This window comes from Lolium rigidum, chromosome 3, assembly GCF_022539505.1.
Source record: "Lolium rigidum isolate FL_2022 chromosome 3, APGP_CSIRO_Lrig_0.1, whole genome shotgun sequence".
Classification (NCBI taxonomy): Eukaryota; Viridiplantae; Streptophyta; class Magnoliopsida; order Poales; family Poaceae; genus Lolium; species Lolium rigidum.
The window spans coordinates 275,796,883-275,815,041 of record NC_061510.1 but is presented as its reverse complement, the minus strand read 5'-3'; the positions used below and the strand labels follow the sequence as shown (position 1 = coordinate 275,815,041).

Sequence of the window (18,159 nt, the reverse complement as noted above, 5' to 3'; positions counted from 1 at the left end):
TTTCAAATTATATGCATTTTATATTATGAATGTTGATATTTTTTTCGTTTATTCTTGGCCGAACTTTATAAATTTTGACTTTGACTAAACCCAGAACGTGAGTTAATTATGGAGGAAGTATAATGTGTAGTGTGTTTTTTTTACGGGCAACAAAAAATATGGGGAGCAAAATGGAGGTTAGTTTACATGTTTAGATTGCCTTCTTTGTGTTGCCGAAAACTGAACGTGTTATTAAAATAAAATTATGAATATGTGAACGCATTTATATGTATTCACAGGAGAAAAAAATAGTACTTCCTCCGTTCGAAAATCGGACTTGTTTAGATCCGCATGTATCTGCACATTAAAATGCGTCTAGATACATGTCAATCTAGATAAATCCGAGTCAAAGTATTTGTTAAAACCTCTAAATATTGTTTTTGAATTTTGACTTTGACTAAACCCAGAACGTGAATTAATTGTAAATGAAGGAAGTATAAGAGCAAGTACAATAAAATACAGTAGCGATAAGACTTAAAATAATATAGTTTTGCTAAGTTGGATGAGAGAGAAGAAGAGAGAGAAGAGAAGCATGCTACAGGATAATAGCCAAAGTTTGTTGTGAATGGAGGAAGTATAATGTGTAGTGTGTTTTTTTACGGGCAACAAAAAATATGGGGAGCAAAATGGAGATTAGTTGACATGTTTAGATTGTCTTCTTTGTGTTACCAAAAACTTAACGTGTTATTAAAATAAAATTATGAATATGTGAACACATTTATATGTATTCACAAGAAAAAAATAGTACTTCCTCCATTCAAAAATCGAACTTGTTTAGATACACATGTGAATCTAGATAAATCCGAGTCAAAGTATTTGTTAAAACCTCTAAATATTGTTTTTGAAATCTTTGAATTTTCAAGTTCAGAATACCCTAGGAGTCAAATCCCCACACTCTACCCTATTGGACTACATTTGACCACACAATAACAAGAGCATCTCCAGCCATCTCCCCGGAAAGGCCCCTAGGACCCTTTTTTTTTTCATCCGGACGGACGAAAATGGCTCAGTCACGCCCCCAGTTTCTTGTTTTCGTCCGGATTTAGGCCTAAATCCGTTCGAACTCCCTAGCCCATCCTCGGTTTCCCGGGGTGCTGCCGGGGACTCCGGATGGAGCAAATTATGCGCTTTGGCCCGCGTGTCAGTGAAGATTCCGCGCTCTGACCCGCACAAATTCCACGGGACGGCTGGAAAATCGTTGCTCCCCATGCCAAAAATAGTTCCAATCCGGACCAATTTTCATCCGGATTGTGCCCCGGGGACCTCCAACGGCTGGAGATGCTCTAAGTCCCAGCTAACCGGCAAGCAAACAAACATGGAATTGGAGGTCAGGTCATATGGAGTGCAGGGTGGGCTCCGATTCGGTGACTTAGGGTCACTGATGTGTGGGTTCCCAATGTGTGTGACCCAACCTCACCCGATGTTATGTTAGCGAAACCCCATCGTCTTGTTAGTGCACTAGATCAACAAAAATGCATGTAGACATGGTGAAAAATTAGAAAAACAATAGAACATAGACACAATACACATCTAGCATGTGTTATTTACATTCAAATTCCTCAAAGCTCAAGAAACGTAACCGAGAAATCAGTCTAAAAATAGGACAAAATTCAAATGTAGATTGAATATACTACATTTTTTTGCGAATGATTGAATATACTGCATTGGTACCATACATAGTCAAATTCGTCTTTTTTATCTGGTTGCGAGTTGAATTTGTTTTTGAATTATTAAGACACAATTGATGTATGTTGTAATTATTAAAGGCGCTAATGAATGGGATATTCACTTTGGCTCATAGGAGCATTTGCTCCCATTATGTGAATCAACATTTCGAAGTGTCAAAAAATTCTAAAATAAAATTTTACATGTACATCTACATATTTTATGTTCGTACACAAGTTTTGATGCTATAACATGACTACGTACAGGACATTTTTTTGTCTTTTTTGTACACGCCACATAAAATGTTGTTTCTCCACGAAAACTTGTGCACTAACATAGAATGTCATGATGTACACCAAAAAATTTATGTCAGAATTTTTTGCCATTTTTTAAAATTATTTTCTAATTATTTTATATAATGGGAGCATTTGCTCCTATGAGCCAAAACGCCTCCTCCCTAATGAATCACCTACTGCACTAGTACTGCTGTGTCTAGTGCACGTTATATGCATATAGGGTGGACCAGCACCTTCAGGTGTGCTATCTTCTTTTGGTGAGATTTGATTCCTTATAACAATCTTCTTCAAAATGGTGCGCCATTTTTTAGATTAAAAGAACGAGCTATATAATGGTCCAGAAACTCAGAAAAAATGTTTAAGAAGCCTTTTCTCGCAATGGAAGCATGTTCTTTTGCGCCATGGAGACATTCTTCTCCCTGGACAGGAGCATCGTTTTTCTTTTCTTGCGTGATGCATACATGTCGTTCGTTGAAGCATGCACTAGCAATGGATGAAGCAAGGATTCACTACCGTAGAAGCATACGTGAGAAATATAAGTAGGAACTCTGTCAGGGAGCAAACAAAACAAAAAAGAAGTTTGATCATAATACATGAAACATAGTGCAAGCATTGAAATTTATTGCAGCATTCTCCAATAATATTATTGTTACAGCTTCAACTGTTTATCCTCCTGTCTGCATCATCAAACTAGAGGGGATTTCGGATTGTTCCGCGATACCCAGATCCTCCTTTTTATCACCCAGCACCTGAATACGCAGAAGGAAATTGATATCGCGATCAAAGAAGGAAACGACAGATTATTACATATCCGCCTCAACACACCTTCTTTGTCTATTCCTCCTCCTCGTTATCGTCACCCATATCATCGTCGAACCGCGGATGCATATTATTAACTAGAATCTGAAGTGGCAGAAGTTAGGAGGCGAATTGAAATCCTAAATTGTAAAAGACTTAATATATAGTACTCCCTCCGTTTGAAAATGTAAGATGTTTTAGGTGCACATAAAATAGGCTAGATAGAAACTAAAGCGAGTGAATCCAGGGGCGGACCCAGAACAAGAAAAACCCGGGGTGACTCTTTGAGTCACGCATATTTTGTACCTAGATTTGGGGGTATCACACACTAGAGATGAACAAAATTTACCAAGAAAAACAATTTTAACCCGGTGTCCAGTGACGGTTGGTTGCGTTTTTTTTTTTTTTTAGAAATATAAGATGTTGAAGCATTTTCCTTGGTTTATCCACTTCAGGTTCGAACCCGGGTGGGCAGGGTGCGCTCCCGCACGCCTAGCCACCAGACCGACGGTCTGTTCTCCATCTTATATTTCTAAATAGATGGAGTATTAGACAAGAAAAAGGAGCACACGAACGCACCTTCATATGGATCGTATTGAAAAAAAAGAATCTAGATTCATATATTTAAGCCACCAGAGGTGTGAAACTTCAATGCCACTACACAGGTTAAAACAGCCCAGATTGGTGTGTACAATTGCCGTAGCAACTCTCCCTCTTTGACGGTACATTGGAACAGGGCAAATAACAGCAAATAACATCCTCGAAAGATCTCAAGAGCTTAGGAAGCAAGCAGTGCAGATAGCCACTAACGAATGCTATTGTTTTCTTGTTCAATGGGATTCCTAAGTATACATACACAAGAAAACAATTTAAGTTCCCAATGTGTATGCTCTTTCTCATGTTCATGATGCTCAGCGGACCTCTCAACTCTTAAGCATGCATCACTCGATCTCAAACACACACAAAAGTATGCATCACTCTCTTCAAAACTATTGTACAACTGTCCCACATAGAACATCACTACGATAACTGTTACTTCTTGCCTTTTCGTGCGAGGTAGCGCTCTCTGGCCGCCTGGATCTTGCTGTCCACATCAGACTGCTTAGGACCCGTAGCTTTTGTCGGCGAGCCTGGTTGCTTGTCATTTAGAGGTTCAGAATCCATCAATGCACTCGAACCGCCACTGCAACCACACACTCAGGGGTTACTTGTGTAGCTAGCAAAGTGTTTTGCTACCAGAATAATCATCATTACGAATGCATGACTTCCATACCTTAATTTGTTTATGTTCAATTTCTCAAGCTTCTTTAAGATTGGTTTAACCCAATCCTGCTCGACCCCACAAACATTTCTCATGAAAGGTCGCGTAGTATTGATAAGTTCATGGTAGACAACATACACAGGTAGTTTCCCGTATTCATCTTCTGCCAGTACGGAAGATGGATGCACCTGCATGAAGAAAGAAAAAGTGTACTGAGAAAAGATGGAGTTGCCCGATAAAATTAGCAGACTAAACAATGTGGTAAAGAACACAATGGCACAGTTCAGCAATATGAGGTTAAATATGTCACTGAACTAGAATTCTTGTTGCATGACACAAGTCTTCTTCACAAATATTGTTCGGCATTTCATAACTACAGTTTCCAAATGTCACAGCAACAAACATATTAAGCATTCCCAGGAAACAATTAAAAATTTGAAGCAGCAACTGGCAGTTCCACTGGTCCACAAAAGTCAAGACATGCACAAAAGGGAAAATACTAATCAGTACCTTCCAATCTATTATTCTAGTCTAAAATTTAATACCAAGACTATTTCACTACTGGTTCATTTAAATGGTGTGGATTTAAATGACACTATGGCAGACCACAGCTTTTCAAAGACCCGCTTTGGGTTTGCTGACTTTACATATTAACGTCTGCAAAGTATAGAAGATTTGAACACAGAGGGCTTCTACATCTGCTACAGATTTCAGTCTTCATTTGTCCCTAGCATTGCAACTAACTGAATCTAACAGGCAAATTATCAATGTCATACCTGCACAAGTTGCGTCCTGTATCCAACCGTATGGTAACCATTATGATGGATCATCCTCTCAGCTAACTGGTTGCCATAACCTACACAAAGAGCTCTCCTCAACTTTCTGTAGTCAGGGTCACTCTTGTGTCCTCTCCTCGCTTGCAAATCTGTTGGACCTGAATTTTAAAATGCAAGTTTGCACACAACATTCAGTCAAATGGAGCTAATTTCCAGAAGAAGGAAAAGGGGGCCAAGAATAGGATTGTGACATACCAGCCATAATACGCTCTATCTTTTAGTTTTGCTACTACTAAAATATAGGATTTGGGAGATGATTTGAAAAACACAAACTTGAAAGAACATGGAAAATCAGGAGGAATATTTCAATCAGTTTCCAGCAAATCTCGGAGGGAGCAGGATATAAAACATACACAACATTTAGAGCTGACATGGACATCAGAGTATAGCTGTCACAATATCTCCTGTTCCTTATTGCTGAAATTTCAACAGTAGGCAGCATACACATTCTAAAAATCTGACATGTTCTGATTACATTTCTACATTATGAATCCTTAATTTAAGGAAAAAAAATATGCTGCCATTGGGCAACAAAGATTAGATACATGCATGCTATTTTTTTCTGCTGTACTACTTGAAGAAACAAAATTTCGTGGTCTGTTTAGTTGCTCTCTCCTTACAATCTATACCACTATATAGTACACGAGTTTTTGAATTTGAATTTACCATCCGGTCAGTTCTAGAACATTCCCGTCTATGGACCTTTGGAGTTATCCAGACCATCGATTTACATGTCTAAGCTGCTATGTGCCGTTCATCAGACCTGAACTCATCCGACCTAATGGCTGAGAAAGCTTGGATTCGCCTCTTGCTTTCCCGCGCTCGTGGTTGTTGGCTGCTGAAGCTGCTGGAAGCATCGGGGAAGTCGACCGTGCAAGAAAAAGGCTCCACCTTCTCTCCTTGGTCATTCTGGAGTTGCAGGCCCCATGTGGTACATGTCTACTTTATCAGCATGGTCACTTCATGTCTTCGAAGCAAACGGCTGATACCATTAGAGCATCTCCAACAGCCGCGCTAAATCTTGGCGCTGTAAAAGCATTTTGCAGCACGCTCCATCCATGTTTTGCGCGTGAGGCTATATTCACCTCCAACAGAAGCTCTAAATTTAGGAGCTGTAAAAATGGGTAGTTATTTCTGCACGCGACTTATACCACGCGCTCTTTCCGGCGCGGTAGATATAGTGCACGACATAGCGCTTTTGCCCCAAGCTCTATTTTAAAGCGCCGATTGCAGCATCTGTTGGAGCATTAATTTGCATCCGCGCGCTAAACCAGCCACTTTTTTGGATAGAGCGCTGGATAGAGCACCTGTTGGAGATGCTCTTAGCATTTTACCGCTCCAGAGTTACTAGCCTACGTGATGAAACCATTTTTTGTGCCATATAATTTTTTGCCGTGGAAGGGATTGTCTGCTGAAAAAAAATTGTTCCAGTGAAAACATCTTTTGTCATACCAAATATTCTGTGAAATGATAAAAGACATTAATTATAAACATGCGACCAAACCATTTTTAGATACTCCTTTTTAAATTATTAATTAATTGGTTCAACTATGTTTAGATTTAGATACGTAGATGTGTTTTATTGTGTAGAGATCTACGTATCCAGGTAAAATTGATTCTTAATTTGTAATGAAGGAAGTATACTATGCTTTTCCGGTCAGTCTCATGCACAACTTCAAATGATGGTTGTTTAGCGGCAAAACTACACATATGAAGAGGTAAGTTTGAATTGTCCACCTTTAGCGACAAAGGTGAATACTAAAAATATAAATTGATAAGGTGTTTGAATTGTCCACCTTTAGCAACAAAAGTGAATAATAAAAATATAAAATTGATAAGGCCTACTGTCATGCAAAACCAAATCTAAGTCGGTGAGGCTTATAAGTACCCGATAATTAATTATTTTTAAGTCGGGTTGTATCCAACTTCTAAAAAATGCATGGATAAATTATTATGCCATAACAAGGTATGTTATTGTCGCGCGGAAAAGAAGAAAACATGTGTTCGCGTGCAAAACACGTGCAGCTTACTAGTTAGACAAAGTACAACCAACAAATGCTCTATAACCAAGAATTTTGACAACACCATCTGAAGGGATTATTCTATTTTTTTTCTCTCGAACATGCATGAGAGCTGCGCATTATTATATTAAGAAGCGTCTAAGTAGACTTGTGCAAGGCCGTTGAGGCAAGGTTTAAAACAAGGATAACAACACAAGAAAAACAAAATTTTGACAACACCATCTGAAGGGATTATTCAAGATTAAAGAGCATACAGCATCTACTGACTGGAATTATGCTCTTCAGATCATATGCACCCACAATTTCTTTGGGGTACTCCTGAGCTTAGAAAAAAACATACATGTCGAACATGTACAGATTTTTCTTTTGTGGGTGAACATGTGCACGTTTTTTGTGGCAAAATAAGTGTTGTCCAAGAAAACAAAAAAGATAAAGGAATTAATCAGTCAGCTCTAATCCAACTTTGCATGGTTTAGATACAGAGTACGGTACTACGGTGGAGCATTTGGAGTGCCTTATACATGTATGATTTTTTTTTTTTTTGAAACAGCACAAGTATGAAAACCTAATGGGTGCATATGAGTATATGACCCTAAGGGCATAAACCTAAGAGCAAATGAACCCTACAGCATTAGCATTCACTCTTCAGCTTTGCCATACAAACAAAATTTAAGTATAACATGTACTTTGTATGAAAAGCAGCTTTACAAGAGATATTTGTCTCAGCATAGGAGAAACAGGCGAGCGGCTTTAAAGAGGCAATTCGTCATGAACTTTTAACAAATAGAAAACTGACCTTTTGCAACTTTTTGAATAATCTGACTTAATTGATTCCTCACATCTTTGCTGAATTTCATGCCCCGCACCTGCAAAGATAGCCAGGTTAAACAGATCAAGGGATCAGAACGAGAATTTCTGGTGGGCGACAGTCTGGTGATCAAGATAAACACAGAAGTCTAATATCCTTTGTAACAAAGTGGGATTGCAAAGTGTTCAAAAGATACTAATTAGATGCATGTCAACTTAATCATATTCTCAGCCAAACCGTTACCTTTATGTAAATGCAAGCATCGTCATATGATGGTCACATGATGTTTTAATCATGGTAAATTTCGACATCAAGTTTATTATTGTTATATGTGTAGCTGTAAATAGTAAGCTATTACCTCCGTTCCAAAATGTAAGCCTTTTTAGAAAGCTAAATTAGCTTTCTCAAAAGGCTTACGTTTCGGAACGGAGGTAGTACAGTTTTAGGTAAAATGAGAAACAAATGAAGGACAATGAACTGTTAAGCGAACGCTGAACATAAATTAACAGGTTTAGGCATTGCCACACATCGAAAGATGGCATTATGTATAAAGAGATAATCCCCTAGTTTTCAAGCAATTAATTCAATTTAGAAGACTAGATCCTAACATTTGAACAAATCACTGGAATCAAATCATAATATATGAGCATCATAAAGATTCTGTTCTACTGAGCACAATATTATTAGTACGAACTCGCAACACTACGCGTGAAACAAAAGGTTCAGCTCTCTTTCGTTTATATCTCAGGTTTTTTGGGTTTTTCGGTTAACCATAAATCAAAACCGAATTTACCAATTTAAATTAGGTTTATCATAAGTACAAACCGAAATTAGTCTCGGTTATTCGGTTTCGGTTTTTTATGCCAACCCCTAATTGTCATATGCTTCTTGACACAGCTTGACTTCCGTGAAAGTCCAATATGATTGCATTTTAAGACGGCTAAGTGCTCACTCCAAATTTTCTTCTCAGCATATTTAAATCACAGTTTCATTTTCATTCACCTGCAAATCATGATCTGAGCACCATCTTGGATCATAGCCTGCTTGATCCCAGCTTTCAAATATTTGAAGCAACTGCACATGGTCACCCCAGCCAGAACCATCAGGAAGCTCTTGCCGTTTTCTCTTTCCCTCCATGTCCTTGCTGTATATACGAAGCAACAAGTTCATCATACGATTGGTTAATGAGACATAGTAGCCTACATGAAATACAAAAAAAATGGTCACCTTCTAGTTTGCCGCAGCGTGATTTCAGCTGACAAAACTGCAGCAACAGTTAATGCCTGAGACAGGCATCCCAGTTCATTTGCTTCAATCAATGTCCTTGAAAGTGAAGGGTCAAGAGGGAGCTCTGTACATAATTTTCACAGCATATATAGACAACTGAATCAGATGATCAGATTTTACCAGAACAATATAGACTAATCCAACATAAACCCTTCTATAAATATGAAGTAGACAAGGTGAAATCAGAATTGTCATGATTTGAGCTTTCTGAAGCTTGTGATTGTTACACAGATATGGCAAGTAATACAGTGAAAATGGGAAAAAGGGGGCTCTTTAAAATGAGTACTCATTTGTCCAATTTCATCCTACAGGTGACCTTCCATTAATTCCCCAGCTTCAAATAAGCTTGGGTAACTCCACCTGTGGATAGACCACGCCACGCCTCCACCACCAGCCGATCTACATCTCTGTTTGCGCTTCATGTAAAAGGGTTGACTCAGTAGTTCGAATGTATTTGGCACATGGGTCTATATGTTGGTATTTTTGCCCTCTCAACTAGCAATGTGGGACTAAACTCAACCGCTTGCACTATTGCCTTACGTGGGATGCAATTGGTCCTCTTCTTAGGGCCTGGTGTCAATTCTCAAACCGGGCCTGCTGGATGCGGCAGCTATGATCTGACTGTTGTAAAATTTAACTGAAATATTTTCTACTGGTGCCAATACACTGAATGTGCTTGCTGCTAGCTAGATCCCAACCTGTTTCTAAAGTCACCTGGAATATTTTCTAGTAGTACCAATACATCACATATGGAAAGTGTGGAGAATATGTTCAATATGCATTTTGAACTAAAGATACAACACTATTCAATTAATCGTGCATATCCAACTATAATATTTGAAATTCTTAATCAGATTTGTTTGCGGTTTGGTATAAATATAATAGCAATTTTCCTACATACATCATTCAAGATACTTTGAATGAAAATTTGATTTCACGCTCAAGTTTATACCTGACATGAGGCGTCCAACATCTGTTATTTGCCCACTTTCATCAATTGCATCAATGAGGTATAACTGCCTCAAAGCATCTTCCAATGATTCACCTGCAGGTCATTAGCATCGGTCCATTAATAGAAAGACAAACATAACATAATCCTAAATTTTATCCATTAGATCACTACAGACAAAACTAATTGGGGGTTTCCATGAGGATCTTTGGAATTACAGATTCCTGATACCAAGCAGCTAATGACACTATGACAGTGTTAGGCAAGTTCTGGAAATACATTACTGCACAGCTCACAAAATGTCAAGCGCCAACAGCAAATAACTGAACTAGGCATATTCATCCTTTGAGAACTTGTATGTTGCGCTTCGTCTAAGGCCCAGACATGAACAAAACAACTAGTGTTATTGGGCTGGCCAAACATTCTGCAGCACACTACATTCTCTAGGTCGGCTTGGAGAATGTATTCGGTGCACCCCCTCTCGTGGTGCAACCGGTGCGCCCGAGGTCTAAAGTACATTCTAAAAGTTGTCAACAAATTCTGAAAATAATTGAGCACATAAATGCAATGTATATTTACCATGTCACAAAAAAAACAGATTCATATTCGACCCACGACTCCAGAAACAATATAGTCAAATCATGTTAAGAACAGTACTTATTTGATTATTTCAAATTGGGTCATCTATCTGGCCTGTTAACACGATCAGTGCTGAATTTGTAATCTTTGTTTCTCAAACTATGGATGTAAAGTGAATTTGATCTGTGACATGATAGATATATATGTTGTATATGTCATAAATTATTTTCAGATTTTTGACAACTTCATAAGTATGTTTGCAACCTCAGGTGACCCGGTTGCACCACAATAGCCGGTGCACTGGATTCATTCTCTCAAGGATTGACAAAGCACAAGAATGGTGACTTTTAAATTATGATATGCATGAAGAAAGATTAGCCTCATAGCTGCTTAGTTTACAGTACTTAATTAAATGAAAATAAGTCTCCAAAAGTGTACACAAGGATTATCATGAATAGACTGGATCTTTATCTTACGTGATGGTGGGTCAAGGAAATCAAACTTCAGGATGTCGATATCAGGGAGATTTAATGATTTCAGATACAGAACACTTCCAGCAAGGGAAGTTCGTTGAATTTCTGGAATTGTAGCCTCAAGAAACTCATTTTGGTAGATGGCACTTGGGTATAACCTATAACACTTGCCAGGCCGAGTTCTTCCAGCTCGCCCAGCTCGCTGGTCAGCCTGCACTCTAATTATTCATGAAAAAAGATCAGTAGATATTGTGCATTATTTTAGCTAGACATCATTGAGTGGAAGTAATATGACGATAAATCAAATGCAGACAGCCAACCAGAGAGCATATTGCATATTATTTACCTGCTAATCTGAACTACATCAAGTGAATACATTCCAGTTGACGGATTATACTGGCGTTGCTTTACATAACCACAATCTATCACGAACCTGGTGAAATATCAAAAATAAGATATAGTACTATTAGTGAAAAACACATCTTCGGAACATAAAGATTGCAGACATTTTGAGTACTCGTCTAGATATAAAATATTTTGCAAATTTTAGAAGTTCAGCGTCAGTTGGGTAGTTGCTCATGTCTAAGCATCTCCTTCATCAAAAGTAACAATGTGATTATAATATAGATGATGATTCCTTTTTTAAACTATAATCATTAACCTGAAGTTAAAAGGTGGATCTCATCAATTTTTAACGATCCCCGCAGGCATTCATAAGCCAGTTTTCAAGTTTATATTGGTACAGTTTATCAAACATAACACTAGTTTCTCAGGATGCAACCCATGCATGAATCACAAATTCACATGTATAACTAAATCTGTGAAAGTTGTGGACGTTATATGAAAATTTATGGCTCAACAGACGAAAGTACACCATCTCCAATTTGCAAATCAATATTCAACATAATTCAAAAAAGTTAACGTTGGAGAGTAGCACAATTCAAGTCCATAAAAGAATATTTCTGGCAATCTGCCTGTGTATATGTTCTACAAACCCAAAGTCAGACGTAGATTTCTGTCACCAAAATTTTAAATATAAAAACAGGACTTTGGAGAAAGAAACTGAAAGCATGTGCACTTTAACTGATATTAATTGCTGCTTACACAACTCCATCCACAGTCAACGAAGTTTCAGCTACATTTGTCGCAACAATGAATCGTCGACAATCTGGAGGTGCTGGAGCAAATACTCGGACCTATAATTAAAAGCAAACAGATCAGCAACAATTCTAAAAGGGTTGTATGTGATCTGGAGTCATAGATGTGTTGAAAAAGAACTGCAGAAGGCCTTACTTACAGGACCCTGTGATTTTGAAATAAAAGGACTGGCAGCATAGGTTCCGGTAAAATACAGTACTATTTTTTATTGAAATGCTAGGACTAGTAAAAAGTTGATATAAAATTATAGTATTCATGCGGAAAAACATCTTCTCATACTCAAATGAAACAAATACAGAGTAATTTGCAAAGCAAAGAGAACACTGATGCAACAAATATTGCTCCATTTCAGGTTACGCAAGTGCTGTGTGCATTTCGAAGTACTTGTAGACCATCAAAAAAAGTCAAACTTAAGTTCCAGGAGCTTAAATCTCAGGAAAGAATATGTGCTTATATTTTTGCAACTTGAAGTTTTTTAAGTGATTTGGAGTTACAGATGTGCAGGAATTAATTACATGGACCTATTATTTCAAACTTAAAAATGAGAGGAAGCTATCATTCATGAGATAGATATATAAAAGTTTTGGGGCAAAAGAAATCAAGAAAAAATATGCAATGGAAGATTAACTGATTGCCTGCTGTTCAGGTGGCAAAGAACCATGGAGTGGGAGGACAAGAGCATCTATACAGGAACCTTCCTCAAGATTTTGAATTCTTTCTTCCAATTTCGAGACCATCTTATCAATATCATCCTGAAAAATATACCAAGAAGTTTACATAAGTATGAAAAAATAATAGAACAGGTTTCACATCTAACACAAAAAGCACCATCATGAGCAAAGTTATGCAAAATACTTCGAAATTATAACACATAAATGACAACACCTGAAAGTACAACAGCTACGACAAATCAAAGTTTTTAGTCATTCTAGACAAGAGGAATAAAATACATTTTCAAATTTCAAAAATAAATTAAGATGTCAAAATAAATTATTTTCTAAGTATTTCATTGTCTTACAAGAATAATTTGGTCACAAACTAGGGCCAAGTGGTAGCAGGTATTAAAAACTAAGTACTTGTTTTCCTCAAGGATTTTACACACAAAAACTTTGCACAAGGACTTTCTGCTTTAGAAATAAACAACTAAAAATAAAATAAAATAAAGGAGGACAAACTAAATTAAATGGTGCAAGTAAATCTGTTCAGAAGCAGGTCGAGGTCTTTCCTTAGTGTGACAGAGCACAGTATGTTCCTTCAAAGTTGCAGATAAGAGCATGAGTGGAGAGCTAAGAGGTACTGACCTTTCCTGTCATAAATATTAATACATCCCCTGGAGCTTCCTTAACATGGATATCTGTCAAAGAAAAACATATCAGTATTATTTTGGGAAAGGAGATCTCAAATAATTTAAGCATATATAAATCATCAGGACCTAATTCTAAACAAGCCTGAAAACATAATTATATGGTTTCCTTACAACTATATGTTAGTTTCCACCAAAAAGTAATCACATAAGATATCAAAATTAATCCGTGATAATATTTGTGGGTCAATCAGACAACTTTTATTCCACAAAGACAGTTGTAAAACTAAAAAGGCACGGGCTACATGGGTAACAGGCCAACGTTACTATGTATATGTCTTCCTGACAAGGCTCTTCACAATTTAAATGATGTCAAGTGGATAAGAGCCAACGAAATTACCCAGCCCAACCAGACCACATGAGTACATGAACCTCCCAAGGTTGCATATGAATAGCAAGCTCACAACACCACGCCATCAAAGTTCCACCTCCCTATTCATCAAAGACACGATGGCAACAAGACAACAGGGGAAGCAAATTGCGGACAGTAAGGTGGCGGAATCAACGGCGGGGAGTGGGATGTTGCAACTGGTGCCTTAGCTAGTATTTGTTTGATTCTTGCTTTGTGGTTATTGCAGTAATTTGGTGCTCCTTTTACAGATTTATGCTTTGCCGTTGTTACGACTTTGGACAGTCCTTCGTGTTGGGTGGTTCCTGCATTTGAATTGCACCTATACATAGCTAGTTATCTTCATGTGCTAGCACCATTGAGAAAGATGATTGCCTTTGGTAACCTGTTCTTAGAGATAAGTATATATGCATCTATTTATTTTTCAAATAGCATTCACAAACTGAATCTCCCAGGTGATATGACTTCCCTTCTGTTTTATTATTACAGTGATGAATCAGTTGAAGAAACACGCAACACAGACATTTGTTGACGCACTTGAATTCAGCTGGGATTTGCAAGTTGTTGTGCTAGAATAATAGAGTTAATCGCATTGTTGTATTATGACTGAGTGCCTTGAAGTGTCTTGATGTAATAAAACATTGGCATGTCTATTGTCAAAGTTTAAGACTGTAATAGTTAGACGAGGAAAAAATTATCCGTACCTATAGCTGTTCTGAGAGAAGATTCTATATAATTTGTTGGACGATCTGTGCTGTAAAACTTCTCCACAGGGAATATGGTTCCAGGGATGTTCAACACAGGACATCCTGAGAAGAAATTCGACACTTTCAAACCATCAAGTGTCGCCGAAGTGATGAGAACTTTCAAATCTGAAGCTCGATGTTTGATCAATCTTTTCATTAAACCTAAGAGGATATCACTGTAGCAAAAAAGAACCAAAATAAGCCACTGCAGACAGGTTTACAACCAACACCAAACTAAAAAAAAAGGAACTAGTCTATCATTTGAAAATATGGTACAGTAGCTATATTATATTCACAGATTCCCAAAACCAGCTAACTGGTCCCACTACATTTCTCTACTAATATAAAGAGCAAGTTTCATCCTTCACACCTCCCCACGAAAACAAAAGCCAGAACTCCAACAAGGCTCACCCACACTACTGCTCACCCAGAAAAAAAAGGAGGACCATTACCAAACTGACAGATAACACTGGCAGCTACTCCCACCGCCTCCTCCCCACAGCTCTCTTCTTAGTTGATCCATGCATCCCCTCCTCCCCCACCATGTCCACCTTCTAGGGAGCAGCACAGCCCCGATAACTACCACAACCATAACAAATGTGCACACTGTTGCAAACCATGATGCGTAACAAGATAGTTACAATGCTGAAGACCGCTAGACAGCATGCATGACTGCGAGGGATTTGATAGACATAGGTTCAGATGAGAGAAAAAAATCGGTTCTTCATTGCATCTTTATATCCCATTGGCCTCACAATAAAACCTCCTAATGAACTGAAATCCTGAACTTCCTAAACAGTACTATTCCCTAAAGACTCCTCCGTTCTGCTTGCTTGAGGCTGCATATCCTTGCCCAACATGTGACCTCCTGCTACTACGCACATAGCATTGACTTTCTTCCTGGCAAGACAGACGTGCAACTGAGCTGTAACTGCCATGGTACAATCTAATACCGTCCACAGCACACATCCACACTACACCATACTCTGCTACATCAGCGATATCCCGAAGACAACTAGGCGACGAGTTCTCGCAAATGACAACAACACCAGAAATCTAGGCGCATACAGTGATGCCATCCACAAGTGAGTCCCTCGTGGTTATTGCTGATATTTCCATGCTGCAGCCCCTTGAGACATCTTAGCAAGTTTGGTATATTATTTCACGGATTCTATTAGGCAGTCCCTTGTGTCACTGGGAAATCACTAATATTGGCAGTTGTTGATCACTCTAGTATGCCATCCCATAGCACTCAACATCCATACAGGGACAGTGGATCCCAGCATCTCAAGCCTTTTCAATGAGAATAGTGCGCTCACATGGAATTCCAGTTTCCACTATAAGCACTTGAGATACAAGATTCATTAGAAAATTCTGGAAGCTATTTGGTATGTACTCCACACTGCATATTCTTACTAAAGAGAAATAAGGCATCAACAATATAATAAAATAAAGTTCGCCACCCAAATTTACAACACAAGTTTATTGTATAAATTGGAAGAAACTCAGAAGGCTAAATTGCCCGATGTATTTATGATCAAAGTTCAATGGCACAAAGATTGAGTACTGGCATAACCAAGTGTTCTATTGCTAGTATAGCTGAAGACTGGTTACCGATGTTCAATACACGATATGGCACGATCTGCCGAAATAACAAGAGTTTGGTCATCCTAATAGTTTGATAGACCCAAAGTTCTTACTCTACTATGCTATGCATTTAAACTGGCGCTTGGCAAACTACTTCAATCAAATATAAGTTGTGATCAGTAGTGCAAAAAAATTGAATGGTCACTGAAAAGTACAACAGGCATACAATGGATCTTACACATAAGTCTGCTGTCAACAAAGATAATCTACTATGGAACAGTGCATTGCCCATTATGGATTATTTTCTTACATTTTTTTAACTAGAGAGATTATATAATACAAATGCACTAAATGTTATAGTTAACAGTTTAACACATGATCAGGGTTTAGGGACATGCTGCACAATTATATGTAAAAAGTTGATAACACTCTGAAGTTCAATAGAGATTCTTGCACATCTGTTTAGCATAAAGATCACCGTACGTGTTCAAGCTACGCTCATGAGCTTCATCCAAGATAATTACTGAGTATTGCCTCAACTCAGGATTTGAAAGGCTCTCCCGCAGAAGAACACCATCTGTCAGGTACCTACAAATCGAGAAAACATATTCAATCACAAGCACAGGGCATATCTATGTTACACGAATTTCAAGCTTTCTGAAGCTTACTTAATCGAGGTCTTTTCTGAAGTTCGGTCTTCAAATCTAATCGCATAGCCAACTTCTTCCCCAAGTGGGACACCGAGCTCTTGTGCCACCCTCCTGCAAATCATTGAAGTTGCTATCAATAGTTTTGGTGTGAATTTCCTACCGAGCAGTTTCAGATGTTCATTTCTTCAAGTGTTTTTTTGTTGTCTAACAAAGTGATACTCCTATCGAACGGTATGCTGCATTTATCAGAGTTTGGTATCTCCACGCTATATAGACCCGAACATAGTTCTCAACACACGATCAATCCCAATTGCGTCCTAAATTCCCAATCCAGCCAGTTGCTCTAACTGAGAGGCCCTCACAACTCACAAGGAAGACAAGAACGATAGCATGATACATCAGCAAGTAGAACCATAGGCTCCCCATGGCGCCTACCTCCCACGCAACTAGCTCACGCACGAGCAAATGTAACCATGGGCGCGCGATTGAGAGAGGAGAGAGGGAGAGAGTTTGGTACCTGGAGACGGATACGGCCGCGACACGGCGCGGCTGGGTGACCGCGATTGCGCCGCGGCGGGTGTAGCCTCGACGGTGGAGGATCTGGGAGAGCTGGGTGCTCTTACCGGAGCCGGTCTCGCCGATAACGACGATCACCGGGTTCGCCTCCACTGCCGCCACGATCTCGTCCTCGTGCTCCGATATCGGCAGCACCGGCGGCGTCGGCGTCGGCGACGGCGACGGCGACGGCATGGCCGGAGGAAGCGGGGTGCTAGGGTTTAGTTTTTCTTGTTCGTTTGTGTTTCGTCCTGTTGGGCTGGGAGGGGAAATCGTACACCGTAGCCCATCTCCAAGTTCAAACCGATGTGCTGTTGGGCTAACAACAGAGGCCTGTAGTTCAATAACTCCAGAGATCAAAGAGGCAATTTTAAACATGTCAAAAAAAACATGTCCAAAAATGAGGCAATTTAAAATTTTAAATCCTAAAAGAATCAACCATATTTTATTTTTGTAACATTGAATTTGAAAGGAACGATTTTCACTGTTAGCATTAAGAGTCTTTTTGGTTACTGGAATCAAAAGACGTATGACCGTAATGCCAAGCTCAATTATACCCTGAAGGATTTTGTTGGTACAAATACTGTTTGATTGCTGTCAACACCCGGATTTTTAAGTCCAGATGCCTATTATGCTATTTATCGCAATCCCAGGAATATTGTTTTTGCGAGACATAATAGATTGATATCACAACACATCATTCATTACAACACATAATCGTCTTACAACAAAGGATCAC

General features: G+C 38.7%; 1 protein-coding gene across 1 annotated transcript; it reads right to left on the bottom strand.

Annotated features, from left to right (window-relative positions):
* Window positions 1-3,395: 3,395 nt before the first annotated feature.
* Window positions 3,396-17,615, bottom strand: LOC124703442 (probable pre-mRNA-splicing factor ATP-dependent RNA helicase DEAH4). Its single transcript, XM_047235654.1, has 16 exons — window positions 17,383-17,615; window positions 16,884-16,976; window positions 16,699-16,803; window positions 14,587-14,804; window positions 13,472-13,524; window positions 12,806-12,922; window positions 12,117-12,208; window positions 11,359-11,445; window positions 11,016-11,230; window positions 9,964-10,056; window positions 8,952-9,075; window positions 8,727-8,868; window positions 7,713-7,782; window positions 4,836-4,993; window positions 4,072-4,247; window positions 3,396-3,981 (listed from the first exon to the last, which is right to left on the bottom strand). The coding sequence occupies exons 1-16, from the start codon at window positions 17,613-17,615 to the stop codon at window positions 3,831-3,833; spliced, it is 2,127 nt and encodes a 708-aa protein (XP_047091610.1). The 3' UTR covers window positions 3,396-3,830.
* Window positions 17,616-18,159: the final 544 nt, after the last annotated feature.